At 43.4% G+C, this 19,172-nt stretch overlaps 1 protein-coding gene across 2 annotated transcripts in view; it reads left to right on the top strand.

Annotated features, from left to right (window-relative positions):
* LOC115147197 (ubiquitin carboxyl-terminal hydrolase 43) overlaps positions 1–12,026 on the top strand; it is a 110,387-nt gene extending 98,361 nt beyond the window's left edge. Inside the window, exons 10-16 of one of the 2 annotated variants that reach the window (XM_029689279.1) lie at positions 5,536–5,613; positions 5,872–6,001; positions 6,420–6,539; positions 6,673–6,931; positions 7,171–7,329; positions 7,748–7,909; positions 10,402–12,026. In XM_029689279.1, coding sequence (XP_029545139.1) covers positions 5,536–5,613; positions 5,872–6,001; positions 6,420–6,539; positions 6,673–6,931; positions 7,171–7,329; positions 7,748–7,909; positions 10,402–11,624 — 2,131 coding nt within the window. In that variant the 3' untranslated portion in view covers positions 11,625–12,026. Of the gene's footprint in view, positions 1–5,535; positions 5,614–5,871; positions 6,002–6,419; positions 6,540–6,672; positions 6,932–7,170; positions 7,330–7,747; positions 7,955–10,401 lie in introns of both variants that reach the window. The other variant, XM_029689278.1, reaches the window with a different exon arrangement.
* Positions 12,027–19,172: the final 7,146 nt, after the last annotated feature.

Genomic DNA, 19,172 nt, shown 5'->3' with positions numbered 1-19,172 from the left:
GAATAAGTGGTATCCTATCTGACTATCCGTTATCCTTTGTTCTGGCAATTCATCTCACTCAAGGGCATGACCATTCAGTTCCCAAAGTCCTTGCATTACAATGTGGTTATAAACAAAAACATGTTTTTTATTATTTTATTACATTATTTCAATTGTGTTCTTCCCTAAAGCTAGAGAGGAGCCATCCTGTCTGGTCTTTATATTTAAAAAATAATATTTTCATCATAACACCGCATTACTGTATTCCTCTTATATGTAATTGCAACAACTCATTTTTCATAAACGGGCATGCAAGGAGACTTGGGGTATTGACTTCTGTACAGCGTTGGCTTTACAAACATGTCATATGGAAGTTATTTCATAGAATTCTCCCTGGCCAATGTCGAACATGATGTTCCTTAGAAACAGTACATTGCCTGAGGCAACAATTTCAGGTATGAACAAGATTCGATTAAAGAGAAAGAGTCTTCAGGAAAGAACCAGATTGGGGACGTGTGTGGTCAGGTAGGTATTCTGCTAGAGGCAGAGGGGAAGGTGAGCCACAAACACAGACAGACAGGGAGACAGGAGACTTTCTCCTCAGATATACAGACAGGAGGAGAGAGAGAGAGAGTGACAGAGAGAATAGTAGCTGACTGACAAGTAGCTGGTTGCCTGACAACTGAGTAGGTGGACAGCTCTGTACAGCAGGGGGACATGGTGTCATCATCAGACACTCTTTGTGGTTCTGAGCTTCGCTCTACCATGAATGAGTGATCCTCTGAAGGTCAAAGATGTGGCCCTTGGGCACTGGAAAAGGGCACTGGGAAAGGTCAAGGGCACTAAGAAAGGGCTCGACAGGCTTCCTACCACCCTCTCTGGGAGTGTGTGCATGCATGTGTACGTCTCTCTCTCGCGCTCTTTCCCCTGGTGCTAATTTCAACCACTCCTTCAGGGTATTAGGAGGTCTGCTATTATAAAATGAAGTGGTATTGATCGGCAGGGAAAGGAAAGGTGAAGAGGAGGGGGAGGTTTGAGAAGTAGGACGGTTCTCAAGGGAATTAGAATGGCGTGTGACGGACAAGGGATGAGACACAGGCATGGCCATTGAAGGAGCGTGTGTGTGTGTGACACACATGCGTGTGTATGAAAGAGCCATTGGAACCACAATAGTGCTTTGAATCAGAGTGCATTGTTGTCTGAGTGTATTGAGGCTGAATTCCAAGTCCGAGTACATGACAAAGATCCAATGTAAAGAATGTTGACACAAGTGCCTCCTGACACAGTCATTCTGTACTGAAAATACAGTCAACACAATTGGAATTCAGAGGAGGGGGCAAAAACTAGGTTGTCTTCCTTGATTTCCTTTTGTGGGATTAGCATTTTTATCCAGGCAAAAGAATAACAGTGACATCATACTCTGTCTCTCTCCCCATCTCTGTAACTCTATTGTAATCTCTTCCATAACAGAGAGACAAAAACTAATGCTATAAGCAGCTCTGCTATAGTGCCTAAGTGCCTGCTCTTTGCCCCCAGTTAGTAAAGTCATAAGTAAGCATTTAAGACGTTGGGTTCAGACCGTGGCAGACTTTTCAGCTCTGAATTACACAGTCAGATTCATTTTGACAAGCAGCCTCTCTTCCTTAATTGCAATTGTTTCTGTGTGGATTTGAAGGCGGGTTGGAATAATGCGTGAACGTGGAAGGAATTAATGGGGCTGCGGTCGTCTGTGGAGCGAAGCTGGCTGTTAATTCTGAGGTGATATTGATGAACACAATACACATGCATCCAGACATGATTGCATTCACACAGACACACACACACACACACACACACACACACACACACACACACACACACACACACACACACACACACACACACACACACACACACACACACACACACACACACACACACACACACAAAGAACATCCTTTACATAATAAAGAGTCATAGATTCAGTCCTTTGTGCTCATACAGTATGTGTGCACACGCCTGTCCATGCTAACAAGCTATCAGTTTCACTTTGAAATTTGAGGTTATTCCAAACGTCTATGGGTGAAGTCATGGTAAACGTCGGTTTTTGACATTTAAGTTGAGACACTATTACCTAACTCCCCATAAGTTAAATACAAACACTTGCGTTGGGCTGGGGGTGAAAGTTTGGGAAAGGCATAAAACCGAGAAAAAAATGTATACCATTGCCTAGCACTGGGATTGAACACGAAACCCTCAACGCCAGATCGCAGCTTTTACACCCATCCACCATCCCTGTCCACAACGCCCTAGCAAGCCAACAGCTTACTTTAAAGTAATAGTGCTCACTTTTCCCCCTAGTGGCCGGTTTTGAAGGCAATTCTACACGTTCTTGGGACCTGGTTGGATGTCTCTGCTTTGACTTCAAACTAATGCGATCTCCCCTGGTCCATGAACACACACACACACACACACAGAGAAATGTCAGACTACATCCACTATTGAAGCAGTGTCCTTTATGTCCCAGTGTCCTTTATGTCCCAGCATCCTGCAGGTAGAGGAAGTGTTAGATCTATCTCAGTGTGTATTCATCACTCATCACTGTCTGTCTGTAGCCACCGGGACTGTGACCTTCGGTTGAGTCAAAGGCAGACAGCAGCACACACCCTCACACAACCGAGGACTGACTTACCTTTACAACGTACACTTTCAAGGACACAAACAAACACACGCTCACAGTAGTTTTTCTGACAGCAGTGCTTCATACACTAAGTTGATTCCCCAGATGGATTTCTCCGTCTGTGTTTCTACCTCAGAACTGCCTGTTTCCTGGAGATTGATTGTTGAAGAGAGAGATATTGAAGGTTTGCCTTTTATAGCACCCCTTTGTGTCATTGAGACCAAAAGGGAGATGAATGATCCTTGTCACACAACTGTATAGTGTCTATTGTGGCAGCTGCTTGGCAACAGTTGAAAGTCACAAAGAAAAGTACAAAGCACTCAGTTTACAGTTATAACAGAAAGCAGTCTCTCATTAAATGTATGTCTTTTCAGTCACTTTCATTTCATGCTGTTTTAGTAATCAACACTATGATCAAGATGGTTTGATTTTACTCTTGGCGCCAGTACCTTATGGAAGCCTGACACCTAGTGGTGCATTTCAGAGCTTCCCACTGTGCCCACGAACCGGTGCCCATTGTATTTCACTGCATCAGCACTTCTTATCATCAATCAAACTCACTACAAAGATTACCTGTACATTTGAGTCAGGAATGTTTTATCATGATGGAAGTCTCAGATCAACAATGATTTGACTTAGAATACAGAATACTGATGTTTGTTTACATCCACACACACACGTACACCATAACTAATAGGGAAAGGTTATCATGGACCTGATGGCATCAAAAAACAATGTCTGACACTGTTATATTCCGAAGGCTTGACGACTGTGCTTACAAACTGGGATTACTAAAAGTATCATGCTGCAGAATACTGATGTGTATTACAGTGTAAGTTACAGATGGACATCAATAAATGCAGTGTAATACGACATATAATACAACTCCCATCGTAATGGCATTTTAAAACATTAATCCTTGAGGTATGAGACACACACCTTTGTCTATATGAAAAAAAATGACTGTATGGGGTACCTAAGGCTAGCTCTATCCCAGTGGTAGTCTGGTAGACGTTGTACCCAGTGGTAGTCTGGTAGAGATTGTACCCAGTGGTAGTCTGGTAGACATTGTACCCAGTGATAGTCTGGTAGACATTGTACCCAGTGGTAGTCTGGTAGACATTGTATCCAGTGGTAGTCTGGTAGACATTGTACCCAGTGGTAGTCTGGTAGACATTGTACCCAGTGGTAGTCTGGTAGACATTGTATCCAGTGGTAGTCTGGTAGACATTGTACCCAGTGGTAGTCTGGTAGACATTGTACCCAGTGGTAGTCTGGTAGACATTGTATCCAGTGGTAGTCTGGTAGACATTGTACCCAGTGGTAGTCTGGTAGACATTGTACCCAGTGGTAGTCTGGTAGACATTGTACCCAGTGGTAGTCTGGTAGACATTGTACCCAGTGGTAGTCTGGTAGACATTGTACCCAGTGGTAGTCTGGTAGACATTGTACCCAGTGGTAGTCTGGTAGACATTGTATCCAGTGGTAGTCTGGTAGACATTGTATCCAGTGGTAGTCTGGTAGACATTGTATCCAGTGGTAGTCTGGTAGACATTGTACCCAGTGGTAGTCTGGTAGACATTGTACCCAGTGGTAGTCTGGTAGACATTGTACCCAGTGGTAGTCTGGTAGACATTGTATCCAGTGGTAGTCTGGTAGACATTGTATCCAGTGGTAGTCTGGTAGACATTGTACCCAGTGGTAGTCTGGTAGACATTGTATCCAGTGGTAGTCTGGTAGACATTGTATCCAGTGGTAGTCTGGTAGACATTGTATCCAGTGGTAGTCTGGTAGACATTGTATCCAGTGGTAGTCTGGTAGACATTGTATCCAGTGGTAGTCTGGTAGACATTGTATCCAGTGGTAGTCTGGTAGACATTGTACCCAGTGGTAGTCTGGTAGACATTGTATCCAGTGGTAGTCTGGTAGACATTGTACCCAGTGGTAGTCTGGTAGACATTGTACCCAGTGGTAGTCTGGTAGACATTGTACCCAGTGGTAGTCTGGTAGACATTGTATCCAGTGGTAGTCTGGTAGACATTGTATCCAGTGGTAGTCTGGTAGACATTGTACCCAGTGGTAGTCTGGTAGACATTGTATCCAGTGGTAGTCTGGTAGACATTGTACCCAGTGGTAGTCTGGTAGACATTGTACCCAGTGGTAGTCTGGTAGACATTGTACCCAGTGGTAGTCTGGTAGACATTGTATCCAGTGGTAGTCTGGTAGACATTGTACCCAGTGGTAGTCTGGTAGACATTGTATCCAGTGGTAGTCTGGTAGACATTGTACCCAGTGGTAGTCTGGTAGACATTGTATCCAGTGGTAGTCTGGTAGACATTGTATCCAGTGGTAGTCTGGTAGACATTGTATCCAGTGGTAGTCTGGTAGACATTGTACCCAGTGGTAGTCTGGTAGACATTGTATCCAGTGGTAGTCTGGTAGACATTGTACCCAGTGGTAGTCTGGTAGACATTGTACCCAGTGGTAGTCTGGTAGACATTGTATCCAGTGGTAGTCTGGTAGACATTGTATCCAGTGGTAGTCTGGTAGACATTGTATCCAGTGGTAGTCTGGTAGACATTGTACCCAGTGGTAGTCTGGTAGACATTGTACCCAGTGGTAGTCTGGTAGACATTGTATCCAGTGGTAGTCTGGTAGACATTGTACCCAGTGGTAGTCTGGTAGACATTGTACCCAGTGGTAGTCTGGTAGACATTGTATCCAGTGGTAGTCTGGTAGACATTGTATCCAGTGGTAGTCTGGTAGACATTGTATCCAGTGGTAGTCTGGTAGACATTGTACCCAGTGGTAGTCTGGTAGACATTGTACCCAGTGGTAGTCTGGTAGACATTGAACTCAGAAGATAGTGTGTATTCATCATGTAATATGTTTTCCAGAGCCTTGAAGTTATGTGGCCCGGGAGGACCTCCCCACGTGAAGCTGGTGATTGAGTGGGAACACAAGATCAAAGAATGGTGAGCAGTGGACATACACATGTACACACACCAAATCAATTAACTCAGAAACACACACTCATTATTTATTGCATAGAAGGATGCACTCTGTCTTTATCTCGCTCTCTCTCTCACAAACACACACACTCATACCCCAACTTTCTGCGTCTGTGCGTGTGTGTGTGTCTGTGTGTGTGTGTGTGTGTGTGTGTGCGCACGCGTGCGTGTGTGCGTGCGTGCGTGTGTGTGTGTGCGTGCGTGTGTGTGTGTGTGTGTCAGTCTGTTTGGTAACATCCAGGAGGAGGTGGTGAAGGACTCAGAGAGTGTGAGAGTCCAGCAGCAGCAGCACCTGCAGCAGCACAGCTGTACCCTGGACGAGTGCTTTCAGCTCTACACCAAAGAGGAACAGGTAACATGGACTATACAATACCGTCCAATGCATCTGGTCTTAACCTACCTTTGGGGTACTGAATATTAAAGATGCACTATGCAGAAATTGTACCTCCTTTCAATGAGAATGACAGATCTATAGCTCACACCTCTATGTGAATTGGGTCGAGTCGACCAAAAAGTTACAGTACATATTGCAGCTTTAATATTGCATTAGTCGATTCATAAGTTGATTTCTCTCTCTCTCTCTCTCTCTCTCTCTCTCTCTCTCTCTCTCTCGTGCTCTCTCTCTCTCTCTCTCTCTCTCTCTCTCTCTCTCTCTCATATATTTCCACTCCCTGAGAATTGTTATATGGTTTTGGACAAACGTAGTGTATGAAGAATATAACTTTATGTGAGACTTCCCCACTGACCATGTGTGTGTGTTATCTCTCCAGCTGGCCCCAGACGACGCATGGAAGTGTCCCCACTGTAAGCAGCTCCAGCAGGGCATGGTGAAGATGTCCCTGTGGACCCTCCCCGACATCCTCATCCTCCACCTCAAACGCTTCCGACAGGTAACTGAAGCCGATCCCGTGTAGCGGATTGCCATTCTTCCCTTGCCTGTCTATTCTTACCTAAAGCACCACAATGGAAATAAGTCATTCATTGTGTTAACCTTGATAGTTGATTAAAAATTCAATGAATCAGGTGGGCGAGCGGCGCAACAAGCTGTCCACGCAGGTTCCATTCCCCCTGGCCGGGTTGGACATGGCCCCCCACGTGGTGAAGAGGTCCCAGAGCATGAGGAACCTGGGGGACCTGGGACCCTGGCCCCCCACATGGAAACAGCCTGAAGGCAGCAGTCATCATATTAGCCACCCAGACATGGCCCTGCCTCCTGACTTCCTCTATGACCTCTATGCAGTGTGTAACCACCATGGTGGGATGCACGGCGGACATTACACAGGTACGGGTTGGCCATTGATATACCATTGATGTAGGAGACGTGATGCTGATGAGAGAGGCATACTGACGGGCGTTGTATGTATGGAGCTGTTGATCGAGAAGTGAGGAGAGAATATTGTTAGTGAGAGAGATGCCTACTGCCAAATAATGATGATACATAGGACATCCATAACAGAACAGTGCCCAGGACATAATGATTGTGGTGCAGCCTGTCTCTACAGTTCTGTGTGCGTTTTGCAGCGTACTGCAGGAACTCAGTGGACGGCCAGTGGTACAGCTATGACGACAGCAGTGTGGACCTGGTGCCTGAGGAGGAGGTGTGTACCAGGGGGGCCTACATACTGTTCTACCAGAGACGTAACGTCATCCCCCCCTGGTCCGCCAGCAGCTCAATCAGAGGTGGGTAGTGTACCACACACACACACACACACACACACACAAACACACAGGCATGGACACACACACACATCACAGGAGAGAGTTCACTCAGGGTTCAATTCTATTACAGCTGAACTCCGTACAGAGATAGTATTAGATACAACAAGACCATTCAGCCTTTATCCACTAAAGGTTAACTCATAACTGCAGGTTTCACTCATGTCTGCAATATATGGTGTTGCAAGCACCATGCTCCAACCACCTGAACCAGCAAAATCACAATGTGATATTTCTATTGCTAAGTGCTATATTGTACATAGGAATGATCTGTGTAGTCTTTCTGTGTGTTGTCTGTATTGACTGGAATGGAACTGGCATGTGTAGGTATCTTTCTGGTCCAGTGCCCATAGTCACAGAAACGTCTCTCTCCCCTCGGTAGGCTCCACCAGTTCCTCCATGTCGGACCACTGGCTGGTCCGTCTGAATGGGGACAGTAAGAGGGGTAGTCTGGTGTCCCGCTCCTCCACCACCTGCCCCTCCTCTGTCCCCGACTCCCCGGAGTGCCCCGTCTTCCTTGATGACCCCCCAAGAGAGGAGGAAGGTGAGGGGCCTGGGAAACATGAGGTGCATGGTAAACCAAAGAAAGGTAAAAAAAAAAAAACGTAGGTCTTCATTCAATTGGTGGTGGAAGGGTGATGGGTGGTGGTGGTGAGTTTTCCTGTTACTACAGTAGGGGAGAGTGGGGTAAGTTGAGTGATTTACATTCAACATCACTCTGTCAAGGGAAATATAGTATTATTTCTAACAAAGATATTTAGATACACTGAGTATACCAAACATTAGGAACACCTTCCTAATATTGAGTTACCCCCTTTTGCCCTCAGAACAGCCTCAATTTGTTGCGGCATGGACTCTACAAAGTGTCGAAAGCGTTCCACAGGGACACTGGCCCATGTTGACTCCATTGCTTTCCAAAGTTGTGTCAAGTTGGCTGGATGTCCTTTGGGTGGTGGACCATTCTTGATACACACGGGAAACTGTTGAGACCCTGTTGTTACCTCATATCCCAGCGATAATGCCTTCATCACACCTGGGAAGAAATCACTTACATTTGCTCAACTTGCCATTGGCTCAATTTACCCCAAGACAAACATTTTGACTATATTAGCCCACACAGATACAAGGATGCACTTTCCTGCTAGATTTAGGACCTCATATTGAGCTTATAGAAACCCAAACTGATGTATAGAACAATCTTAAAATGATCTACTTTGGTTTAGACACAAGCATCATAAAAATACACAATAAATTCATTTGACTTAGTGAAAATCCATTTTTTGGACCTTGCTTACCACTTTTTCCATGTGGTTTCTTCCTTCACAGACTCCAGAAAAGGATGACCTCTTCCTAAATATTTGGTCAACTGATTATTGTGTATGGTTTCCTAGAAACAAGGGTGGCTCATCTTTCCCCTTTGGCTCAACTTACCCCACTCTCCCCTATTTAAAGCACTTTGAGCATCTGGAAAAGCTAAATCTAATCAATGATTATTATTCCATGTTGTTGCTAATACACCACACGTGAGCATAGAGTGCATCACCTCTTAATGTTTAGCTGAACACATTCTACTCTAACTGTGGATGTGCATTTACATAATCTCTTCCTATACATGCACAGTCCATGCCGACATACAGTTGAAGTCAGAAGTTTACATACACTTAGGTTGGAGTCATTAAAACTCGTTTTTCAACCACTCCGCAAATTTCTTGTTAACAAACTATAGTTTTGGCAAGTCGGTTAGGACATCTACTTTGTGCATGACACAAGTAATTTTTCCAACAATTGTTTACAGACAGATTATTTCACTTATAGTATGTATCACAATTCCAGTGGGTCAGAAGTTTACATACACTAAATTGACTGTGCCTTTAAACAGCTTAGAAAATTCCAGAAAATAATTTCATGACTTTAGAAGCTTCTGATAGGCTAATTGACATCATTTGAGTCAATTGGAGGTGTACCTGTGAATGTATTTCAAGGCCTACCTTCAAACTCAGTGCCTCTTTGCTTTAACGTCATGGGAAAATCTAAAGAAATCAGCCAAGGCCTCAGAAAAAGAATTGTAGACCTCCACAAGTCTGGTTCATCCTTGGGAGCAATTTCCAAACACCTGAAGGTACCACGTTCATCTGTACAAACAATTGTACGCAAGTATAAACACCATGGGACCACACAGCCGTCATACCGCTCAGGAAGGAGACACGTTCTGTCTCCTAGAGATGAACGTACTTTGGTGCGAAAAGTGCAAATCAATCCCAGAACAACAGCAAAGGACCTTGTGAAAATGCTGTAGGAAACAGGTACAAAAGTATCTATATCCACAGTAAAACGAGTCCTATATCGACATAACCTGAAAGGCCGCACAGCAAGGAAGAAGCCACTGCTCCAAAACCGCCATAAAAAAGCCAGACTACGGTTTGCAACTGCACATGGGAACAAAGATCAATCTTTTTGGAGCAATGTCTGATGAAGTCTGATGAAACAAAAATATAATTTTTTGGCCATAATGACCATCGTTATGTTTGGAGGAAAAAGGGGGAGGCTTGCAAGCCGAAGAACACCATCCCAACCATGAAGCACGGGGGTGGCACCATCATGTTGTGGGGGTGCTTTGCTGCAGGAGGGACTGGTACGCTTCACAAAATAGATGGCATCATGAGGAGGGAAAATTTTGTGTACATATTGAAGCAACATCTCAAGACATCAGTCAGGAAGTTAAAGCTTGGTCATGAAATAAATCATTCTCTCTACTATTATTCTGACATGTCACATTCTTAAAATAAAGTGGTGATTCTAAATGACCTAAGACAGGGAATTCTTACTAGGATTAAATGAGTTTAAATGTATTTGGCTAAGGTGTATGTTAACTTCTGACTTCAACTGTATATAATGTTGCCGGGAAAAAAAGCTCATTATTATCGCTGTGCTTGTTATTTACAATTTAATGAAAGGGGTTTGAAAATTAAAGTTAGTCTAGCTTTAAATGTCAGAGACACTATGTAAAGTGTTCTTTTCTCTCTCTTTCACTCCCAGGTGGTTTTGAGACCAGGCCGTTCGTACGGGGCATCCAGGGTCGTAGCGTCAGCATGAGGACCCCCACTAAGAACAAAGAGACACTGAACAAGGTCCTCCCGCAACGCTGGTCGTTCGGCTCCAAGGACTGCCGAAAAATTGCAGCCGAGGCCGCCCCTGCTCCCATCCCCACCCCTGCCCCTGTGGAACTGGTGGAGTATCTAGAGTCTGGAAGAAGACCTCGCTGCACCAAGGACTCTATAGTCAATTTAATGACGGGCCCTGAGAGGCAGAAGGGTCCTGCCATCAGCTCCCCCAATGTGGGAAGCAGCCTGAACTGCATGGGACAACCAGAGTCTCCACAGATGCCAGAGGGCCAGAGAAGACCAGTCACAGACAAGACAGGGAGTCTGAGACGAAGTAGCAAAGGGTCCCAGCAGCAGCAGAGAGACCAGGGGGATCAGAGAGACCAGAGGGACGAGGTTAGGATGGGCAGTAGTAGTAGTACTAACACTCTGACCAGGAGGAGTACCAAGAAGAGTAAAGAGAAGGACCAGGGAAAGCCCCAAGAGGCCCCATCTAGGAGGGGGTCTAGCGCAGGCATCCAGTCCAGCTCCAGCACCCACAGCCTCAGGGACAGAGACTGGGAAGGCACCCTGAGGAGAGGGGCCAAGGGCCACCAGGACCCACCACCAAGGGACTGTCTGGTACCACCCGAGGGAGAAAAGAGAAGGAAGGGTGATAAGGTAGAGGAGGCCTCCAAGAGCCACGAGGGACTGCTGTCTTTCTTCAAGAGCAACTTCAAGAAGAAGGACAAGGAGTCGTCATCTTCTCGCAAGTCCGACTCTGGAAAAGTTGGCGACGTCGGCGGGTCCAGCACCTCCCGGCTGTCCCTGTCCAGTGGAGCCCCAGGCGGGGCCATGAAGACGGGGGAGGCGAAATCCAACGGAGCCCCCCGCAACGGGGGTGCCAATCGTCTAGGAGACGAGCTACCCAATGGTAAAGCCAGACGCGCCACTGCTGCCGATATCAAACGCTCTCAGAGCTCATCCAACATCCCCAGCAAGGAGGAGTCTAGCATGCGAAGGACCGCCTCTTTACACCGCAAAGGGCTGTCCCATGGCGTGGCTCCGCCCCCTCGCTGCCTCACAGCTGAGAAGCCCTCCTACGGTACCCTGCAGAGGACTCGCTATAGTACCAACTCACTGGGACGCAAGAGGACGGTCCCAGAGTCCAGCTTTTAGCTGACACACACACCCTGACACACACACACCAGGGTCGTTTTCACTAGGCACCAGACAGAAGAAATGGACTGAAACAGGGAGGGATTAGCTTAATTTGTCGAGTAAGAAATGCTATGTTTTTGTTTTCCATTGCAAAACGTTTTTTCTACATTTTGCTACAGTGACTTTGTGCACTAATCAATCTGACCCTGATCAAAGCAATGGCGCTCCGCTGGAAGGATACTCCTGTAGGTACACACAGAAGCACAGCTATGTGGATACCACACGAGGTGGCTCCCTCCGGTGTTGTGGAGGGGTGTAGCGTCAGTTAAAGAGCCAGTCACAGGGCCAAGAAGAACATTTAGGAAAGGTGACACATGAAGTTCGCCTTCTAAAATAAACAAAATGTCATATCAGAATGAATATTTTCTTATTCCAGTTTTGTTTTTATTTTATTTATTTGTAAAAATTATTGTAACTTAACAAGTGCCTCAGTAACTGATATGCAGTTTTAAACCAATGAGTTTGTGGACAACTGGTCAGCACCGGAAGCACATGTTGTATTCACACTCACATACATACACACACACACACACACACAGGCATGCACACGCACACACACACATTATCTACACTCGTGTCTTAAAATCGTAGTAAATGAATGGCATTCATCTCTATCTTCCTCGATTGGTTTGTCCAATGGTGGCACCTAAAGGAATGTTATGACAGTGTCATGACAATACGTTTTGTTCTTATGTCTACACGCTCTAGAAGATTTGGAAAAAACATTGATTCATTGAAAGTATACATCAGAGCTTTAATAGGTGATTTCCTCCTAGATTGAACTATGAATGATTTAACTGGTTGTACGTGCTGCTTGCACTGCAAACTGGCTGCTATATAGATTCACACATTGCAAGTGAAGGTTATGATATTGCACTTTCTACAATGCCAATGGTACCGAACTCTCCCTTTCATGCAGTAAGAAAGATTCCCTCCTAACAATATAACTTGGCCTACGCAACACGTCCCCCTTAATTCTTAAGCTCGTGAAAATATGCAGTTCGACCACACGATCCATTATTATATATACAAGTACATTTATATGGAAATTTGACATTTTTAGTACTGAAGCCTGGCTTTATGATTCTAATGAAATTACTGTGTTTGAAATGAGTACAAAATGACCTCAGATTGATCTATTCTTGCTACCGGTAGGTAATTGAACTTTCTGATGCTGGTACACTGACAGTCTTGTATGTAGGTCTATGCGGTACTGTATTAGAGAGGCAAGCGGTGTCGATTGATTGCATTACTATGCACTGTAACAGTAAGGTCACTGTAACAGTAAGGTCATTTATTTGAATCATCAGACTGTCCACGACAGTAGGCAGTAGATGCGCTGGTCAGAATGTCACATACGTGTTATTTATCAACCTTGATGAGCTCTTTGGCCCCCCTTATCCAGTCTTACTTCTCATCCTCTCTGCCTTCACTCCTCCACATCGATCTGTCTTATCTTTTTCTTCTTCTTCATTCTCTGTCATCCATCGTGTCTCTCATCAAGTCTCTTTGGCCGCTGACTAAAGGTCCCCTCTGCTCCAATCTGCAGCTCTCGCCTGGCGTTAACGGCGTAGGCGTTCGATTGAAACACCCTCGCTCTCACCGGGTTGAAATTAACGGTGTAATTGGGTCGAGTCTCTACGGTACAATATCCCTTCTTAAGGGTCGTTAAGGTACACCGTGGGAAGAGGCTGTAGCTACTGGCAGTCACGTCATGTCTGAGTCTCTGAGAAGCTTTTACATTTTTTTAAGCTGTTAGTCATCCATTTTCCTTCCTGAAAGCTACAGTATATGTACAGCTACAGTATATGTACAGCTATAGTATATGTACAGCTACAGTATATGTACAGCTATAGTATATGTACAGCTACAGTATATGTACAGCTATAGTATATGTACAGCTATAGTATATGTACAGCTATAGTATATGTATAGCTACAGTATATGTACAGCTACAGTATATGTACAGCTACAGTATATGTACAGCTATAGTATATGTACAGCTACAGTATATGTACAGCTACAGTATATGTACAGCTACAGTATATGTAGCTTTCAGTTGATACTTTTAATGGACCTAGCAGTGCCACACTTTATCGTAGGGGGTGAGAAAAACACTTCAACACCCCACACCAGCTAGTCCTTGACACAAATTAACTCGTCACACTTAGCGTCTGTCTGTGCCACTCAGGCTCAGTTCTAAGCAATAAAGACTGAATGAATGTCTGGTCACGTCGTGTCCATGTTTTGCACATAGAATATACTGCTGAAGTGTAAGTTGAAGGAAGCATCGTGGGCAGTAATTCAACAGCTTGTCATTGGTACACCAAACATGGATAACAATAAGGTACCAAATCCAGTTTTCAGCTTATGTCTTTAACAAATTATGCCTTTTGTTAGTATAGCCAGTGTTCACTCACAATAATTAGTGGGACAAGCCAAAGCATTGGTATTATCCTGGAGCAGATTTTTACAGTATCGGACTCACCAGTCACTATTGACTCTGTTGGGAAGGTGGAGGATCACATTAGTTTCATGTTAAAGAAATAGTTCACAAATAAATAAGACTATTACAATCCTGAATTGTGAAGTTTGTCATTTGTCTTTGCAGCTTGAATTCCTGGGGGACAGAGGGGTGTTGAGTTTGAACCGTCTTAAAACTTCACTGCTGCCCGTAGGTCTTTTGTGTGACAGAACTATGCTTGGTGATAGATAGCATGTCTTATCTATAGACAACATGGTCTCATTGAAATATGTCAAAATAGTGCCGTATTAACCATTGTAGTTATACTGTACGTCACAGAAACGAACATATTACGTCTGCTGTGGGAATAAGAGCGTTTGGATGGGACACAAAGTCTGTATTGTTCATTGACATTTTGTTTATTTCTTTTGTTCTAGACGAGGACACTATGTACCTACCACAAAGTTTACTTGTACCAAAACGAACACTTGTATTTAAAATGAAGGCTATAAATGAAGGATGTTTTTTTTTCCAATTATTTTGTGAAATGTGGGATAAAGATGATTTATATGCAACTTTTCTACATTTTCTAAGGGTTTTGTAAATATATGAATACACATATCTCTATATAATGTATGTATAAAGGGAGACATGGTGTAGTATAGCCTTGTATAAATTGCGGGGCTATGAGGTTAAGGCTGATGCACAAGTATAGGCTACAACTGTGGTGTGTACTGTTCTTCTATGCACAAGAGTATGACAAGGTATATGCTATTACTGTAAAACTATTACTGTAAAACGACCACAAGGGTTTGTATCTGCCTAATATTGTTTATTTCCGCAAATAAAACACATTGTTTATCACACTTTGGCTTGTGTGCAGTTTTTATGTATTCACTCACTTGGATACATGTATATTGTATTGTATATTATAAACTGAGTGGTTCGAGCCCGAATGCTGATTGACTGACAGCCGTGGTATATCAGACCATATACCACAGGAATGACAAAGCATTACTTTTTACTGGTCTAATTGCATTGGTAACCAGTTTATAATGGCAATACTGGCTATAAACAACACTCCCTCAGGCCTTATTGCTTAGTGTTCTTAATGTTTTGTACACTGAGTGTATAGTATACATGAGTATAGTATGGTGCTGGTTCCATTGTTGGAGCTGTCTTCATACTCTTCAAGCGTCTACATAAAGCACACCTATAAACATCAACATCTCTCCCACCACCCAGGTCAGTTTTTCTTTGAAAGGTTCACATTGTTGTACTTCAGGGCTGGGCTCAATTCGAATTGAAGGCATTCAACTCAGGAGGTGATTTAAAAAATGATAAAATGAAACACTTTTGAAGTAAAAAGCTTCTACTAATCAGTTTATTGAGAAGTCATTGGAAAATAGATGCTATTTTTTTTATTAACTTTACTTTCTGAATTGACTGCCTTCAATTGAAATTGAAACCCCAGCCCTGATGCAATTACTTAAAATGAACTGGCATGTTTTGAATTGAAGGCCAAGTACCAAGGACATAAGTGCGCTGAACAATTCCAAGTAAACGTTTCACACTTCAAAAAGAATAAACAGACCAAAATGGTTGATTCTACTGAGTGGCTGGAACATTAATGAATAATGGACAAAACTGAGCAGGACAAATACTTTTTCATACTCTACTTTCAAAGCTCTCATTTGAATATACTGCCTCTGAAGTTCAATAAGATTTCCTTAACAAAAGTTAGGACATAGTGTAAGAGGTCTCTAGTACTGTATATCTCAACAGTGTTAGAGCAAGAGGCTTTTATCTTATTGGTAATAAGAGCAGCCTGTTAACCAAAGCTATTTCCCTTCCTCTATTTTCTTGAAGGGATGTGCTCATTATCCCTATATAGTGAAATACTCTTACCGGAGGCCAATAGGGTGTCGTTTTGGATGCACATAGAGAGTGCTCACTTTAATGTGAGCTGACATTCTACCATTCACTTCATCACTATGATGCATCAATCATTCATCACCCTAATGCCAGTATTTAGATCATTTAGACAATTAGTCCATTTCACATGGTTGGCAATAATTGCTCATTAGATGGCACTATTGCAGTTGGTATGGTTGTGTCTAGTGGTTGAGTGCAGATTATATAATTTGGTCATATCGGGTTTAGTTCCAACGTTCATCACATTCTTGTTCTATTTGGAAAAGTAAACCTTCCCCGAGACATAGATTGAAGGCAATGAGACCAGACAAATTCACCTTAATGTAATTTATGCTTAATGAACATCTTGAGAAATGAAGTTGTGTATATATGAAATTGTGTATATTAGCCTTCCATTTGATTTCATACCAGTGAATCATGGGATACATGGTAAGCCGTCAGGTAGAACAATCAACACTCCGTTGCCCTGACACCTGAGGGTGAGTAGAGATGCCGATACAATTAGCTCCTTAGTTCCAATGGTGAAACAGACAAGTATGGCTCGGAGCCATTTATAGACATGTACAGATGTGGCTTGTTATCTTTAGTCACAGTGAGACAGAGCTCCACAGTGTGAGAACTAAAGGAGATGGGATGAATGAATAGGATAAAAGTATCCTATGGAGTCTTCACAACGATGTGTTAGGTTCTTATTTATCAGAGTAAATAACTCACGGACACTAGAAAAGCTTAACCAAGTTTTATTCTTCCCAAAGGGTCGTTACAGCTGTAATTCAGATCACCAGACATTTCTCACCATCACAGGTATATATCTCCCACTTAAGACACTCCTCCTTCTCTCCAACCCTTACGTCTTATGGTTAAACAGGAAGAGGGTAGTAAACCCTTATTACTCCCTTCAGGGGATCTAACCTGACCTCCTGACCTCAACTCCTCCTTCGTCTAATCCACAGATGTTCATCTTCTTCCCCTATAGCAATCCTTTGATCTCCTCCCGTCCACCCAGAACATTCCACAGCCACTGTCTCTCTACAGATCTCACTCCTTTATATACAATGCGTCTGATCTATCATGTCTTTAATATCTCAGTGTTCAACATTTCGAATCCAACTGTCCCTCCTCTTGAACAATAGCATCCTAATGTTCAATTTATAGAAACTTGGAAATTACTAATAAATGGACAATCGATAATAAAACCCGAATTTAAAAACCTAACAAATGGAACAAACAATGATAAACATTCACCGTGAGGTTTACAAACTCAGAGACTTATGGCCTCTGTTCTATGATCACATCATGTACAGTTTTATTTCCATCTCTCATCACACAATAAAACGCCATTCCAGCTGAATCTGCTGTCTTGTTCCATGTCAGCTGGAACGCTTTTTTGTTTCTCCACTCTCTCCTTCTGGTTCCTAAGAGAGTGATAGCATAAGACTTGGAAAGCAACAAAAACACACACAAAACATAACAGTATTAACGTGATAAGCTATGCATAATTATATATGCATGAAAACCAAAGTTTGAGAACATGACAATTCTCACTCTCTCTTCACCTTGACTATATACCTCCAGGATACTTTCCTGCTGGAATCCACAAAAATGAAAGCTCTAAAAAGCTTCCTCATGCTTTCGCCCAGTCTTCCCCTTTCGGCCCCAGGTTCAGAGAGGTGTTCCCAGGTCATGTCATTTTCACTTTGTTCCTCATCTCCTCCATTTACAGTGGAATCTAGTCTCTAACTCTCTCTCTTGCTCCGCTTCCTCTGTCATGGTGTCTTCACTCACCTATTATGCGTCTGTACCTCACTTCACGTGAGAACTATGCACCCCCCAAGGAGAGACATGGTGATCTTTACCGCTGCAGGTGCTGTACGGATTAATGTGTGTGGCCCATACCAACGCTGTCCCAACACCCCCGCCTGGTGTCTCTTCATGTACACTCCATCTCCAGAATTCAGCCCGTGCCCTTGGTTATATCTCTGCTTCCACCTGAGGATATACACACTGCAACACATGGGTCATTTCCGGACAACATCATTTGTGACATTTGAATAACCGCATCCCTTGTCCTCCCATCGGTCCCCCAGATACCTGTTACCAATCCATGTGGCATGAGTCCTCATAACAGATATCCCAACAATGCTACTAACGTAACCCCTGCTACTACCAACATGGCCCATGACTATAGTCTCACAATACCCCTCATTTGCACAGTAGTACACTTCCATGCTGTCAATATAGCATCCTACGCTACTAGTACTACTCCTTCAGTTACTGTCCCTACAGCCTCTTTCCTGTGAGAATACCTCCTGCATGTAATCTGTCAAATGTTCGCCGGCTGTTAGAAATTGGAGAAAAATGTACGAGTTATAATATCCAACCGAACAAAACTCTGAGTCACAGGTGTCCTGAACGTTTACCATAGTGTCTGAAATGCCACCACTATCTCTTCTACTCTCACCATGATCTAGGTATGTGTAATGTTCAACTAAATCCCCATATTGTGTACAGTTAGCTGTCCTCCCTCTTCTATGAGCTATCTCCTGTAACAATATACAGTCTCTGGGAATGATACTCCTCTATCATTACATCTAACCCCACAACACACTAGTCACTACTCCTAATGCATTTTCTACAGTTATAAACATACTAACACATTTTCAAATCAGTTAGTCAATATACATCATTCCCTCCTCTGGAACAATGAACACCCTCATGTTCCACGAAAGCTAAAAACATATTGACTTTAAAAGGAAAGAGAAACAAAGTCCATGTTTAATAACTTAGCACCACTCACTGATGCGATGTAACATAACAATTCTGAATACAGGGTAAAACAAAAGAGAACAAAACACTTTCATGGTTGTCCCAAGCTATCATCCAGTGATTCCCCTAACAAACCACCTCCCCTCAGGATGACACTTAGAGATACGTTTCTGGAGACTCTCTCCGCCAAATACATTTTAGCAGCGCCCCCTCCCCTCGTCGTTCTGTAGCAGTTCCCTCTCTTTGTATTCCAAACACAAAGAAAACATTTTATAAATTATCCAACCCAAATTTAGAATGACTGACCTCAGTGATTACTTTGAGTCTAGGACTCAAATTCC

The sequence above is a fragment of the Salmo trutta genome, chromosome 14, assembly GCF_901001165.1.
Source record: "Salmo trutta chromosome 14, fSalTru1.1, whole genome shotgun sequence".
Lineage (NCBI taxonomy): Eukaryota > Metazoa > Chordata > Actinopteri > Salmoniformes > Salmonidae > Salmo > Salmo trutta.
The sequence above is the reverse complement of the archived record's forward strand: the minus strand, read 5'-3'. Positions and strand labels throughout refer to the sequence as shown.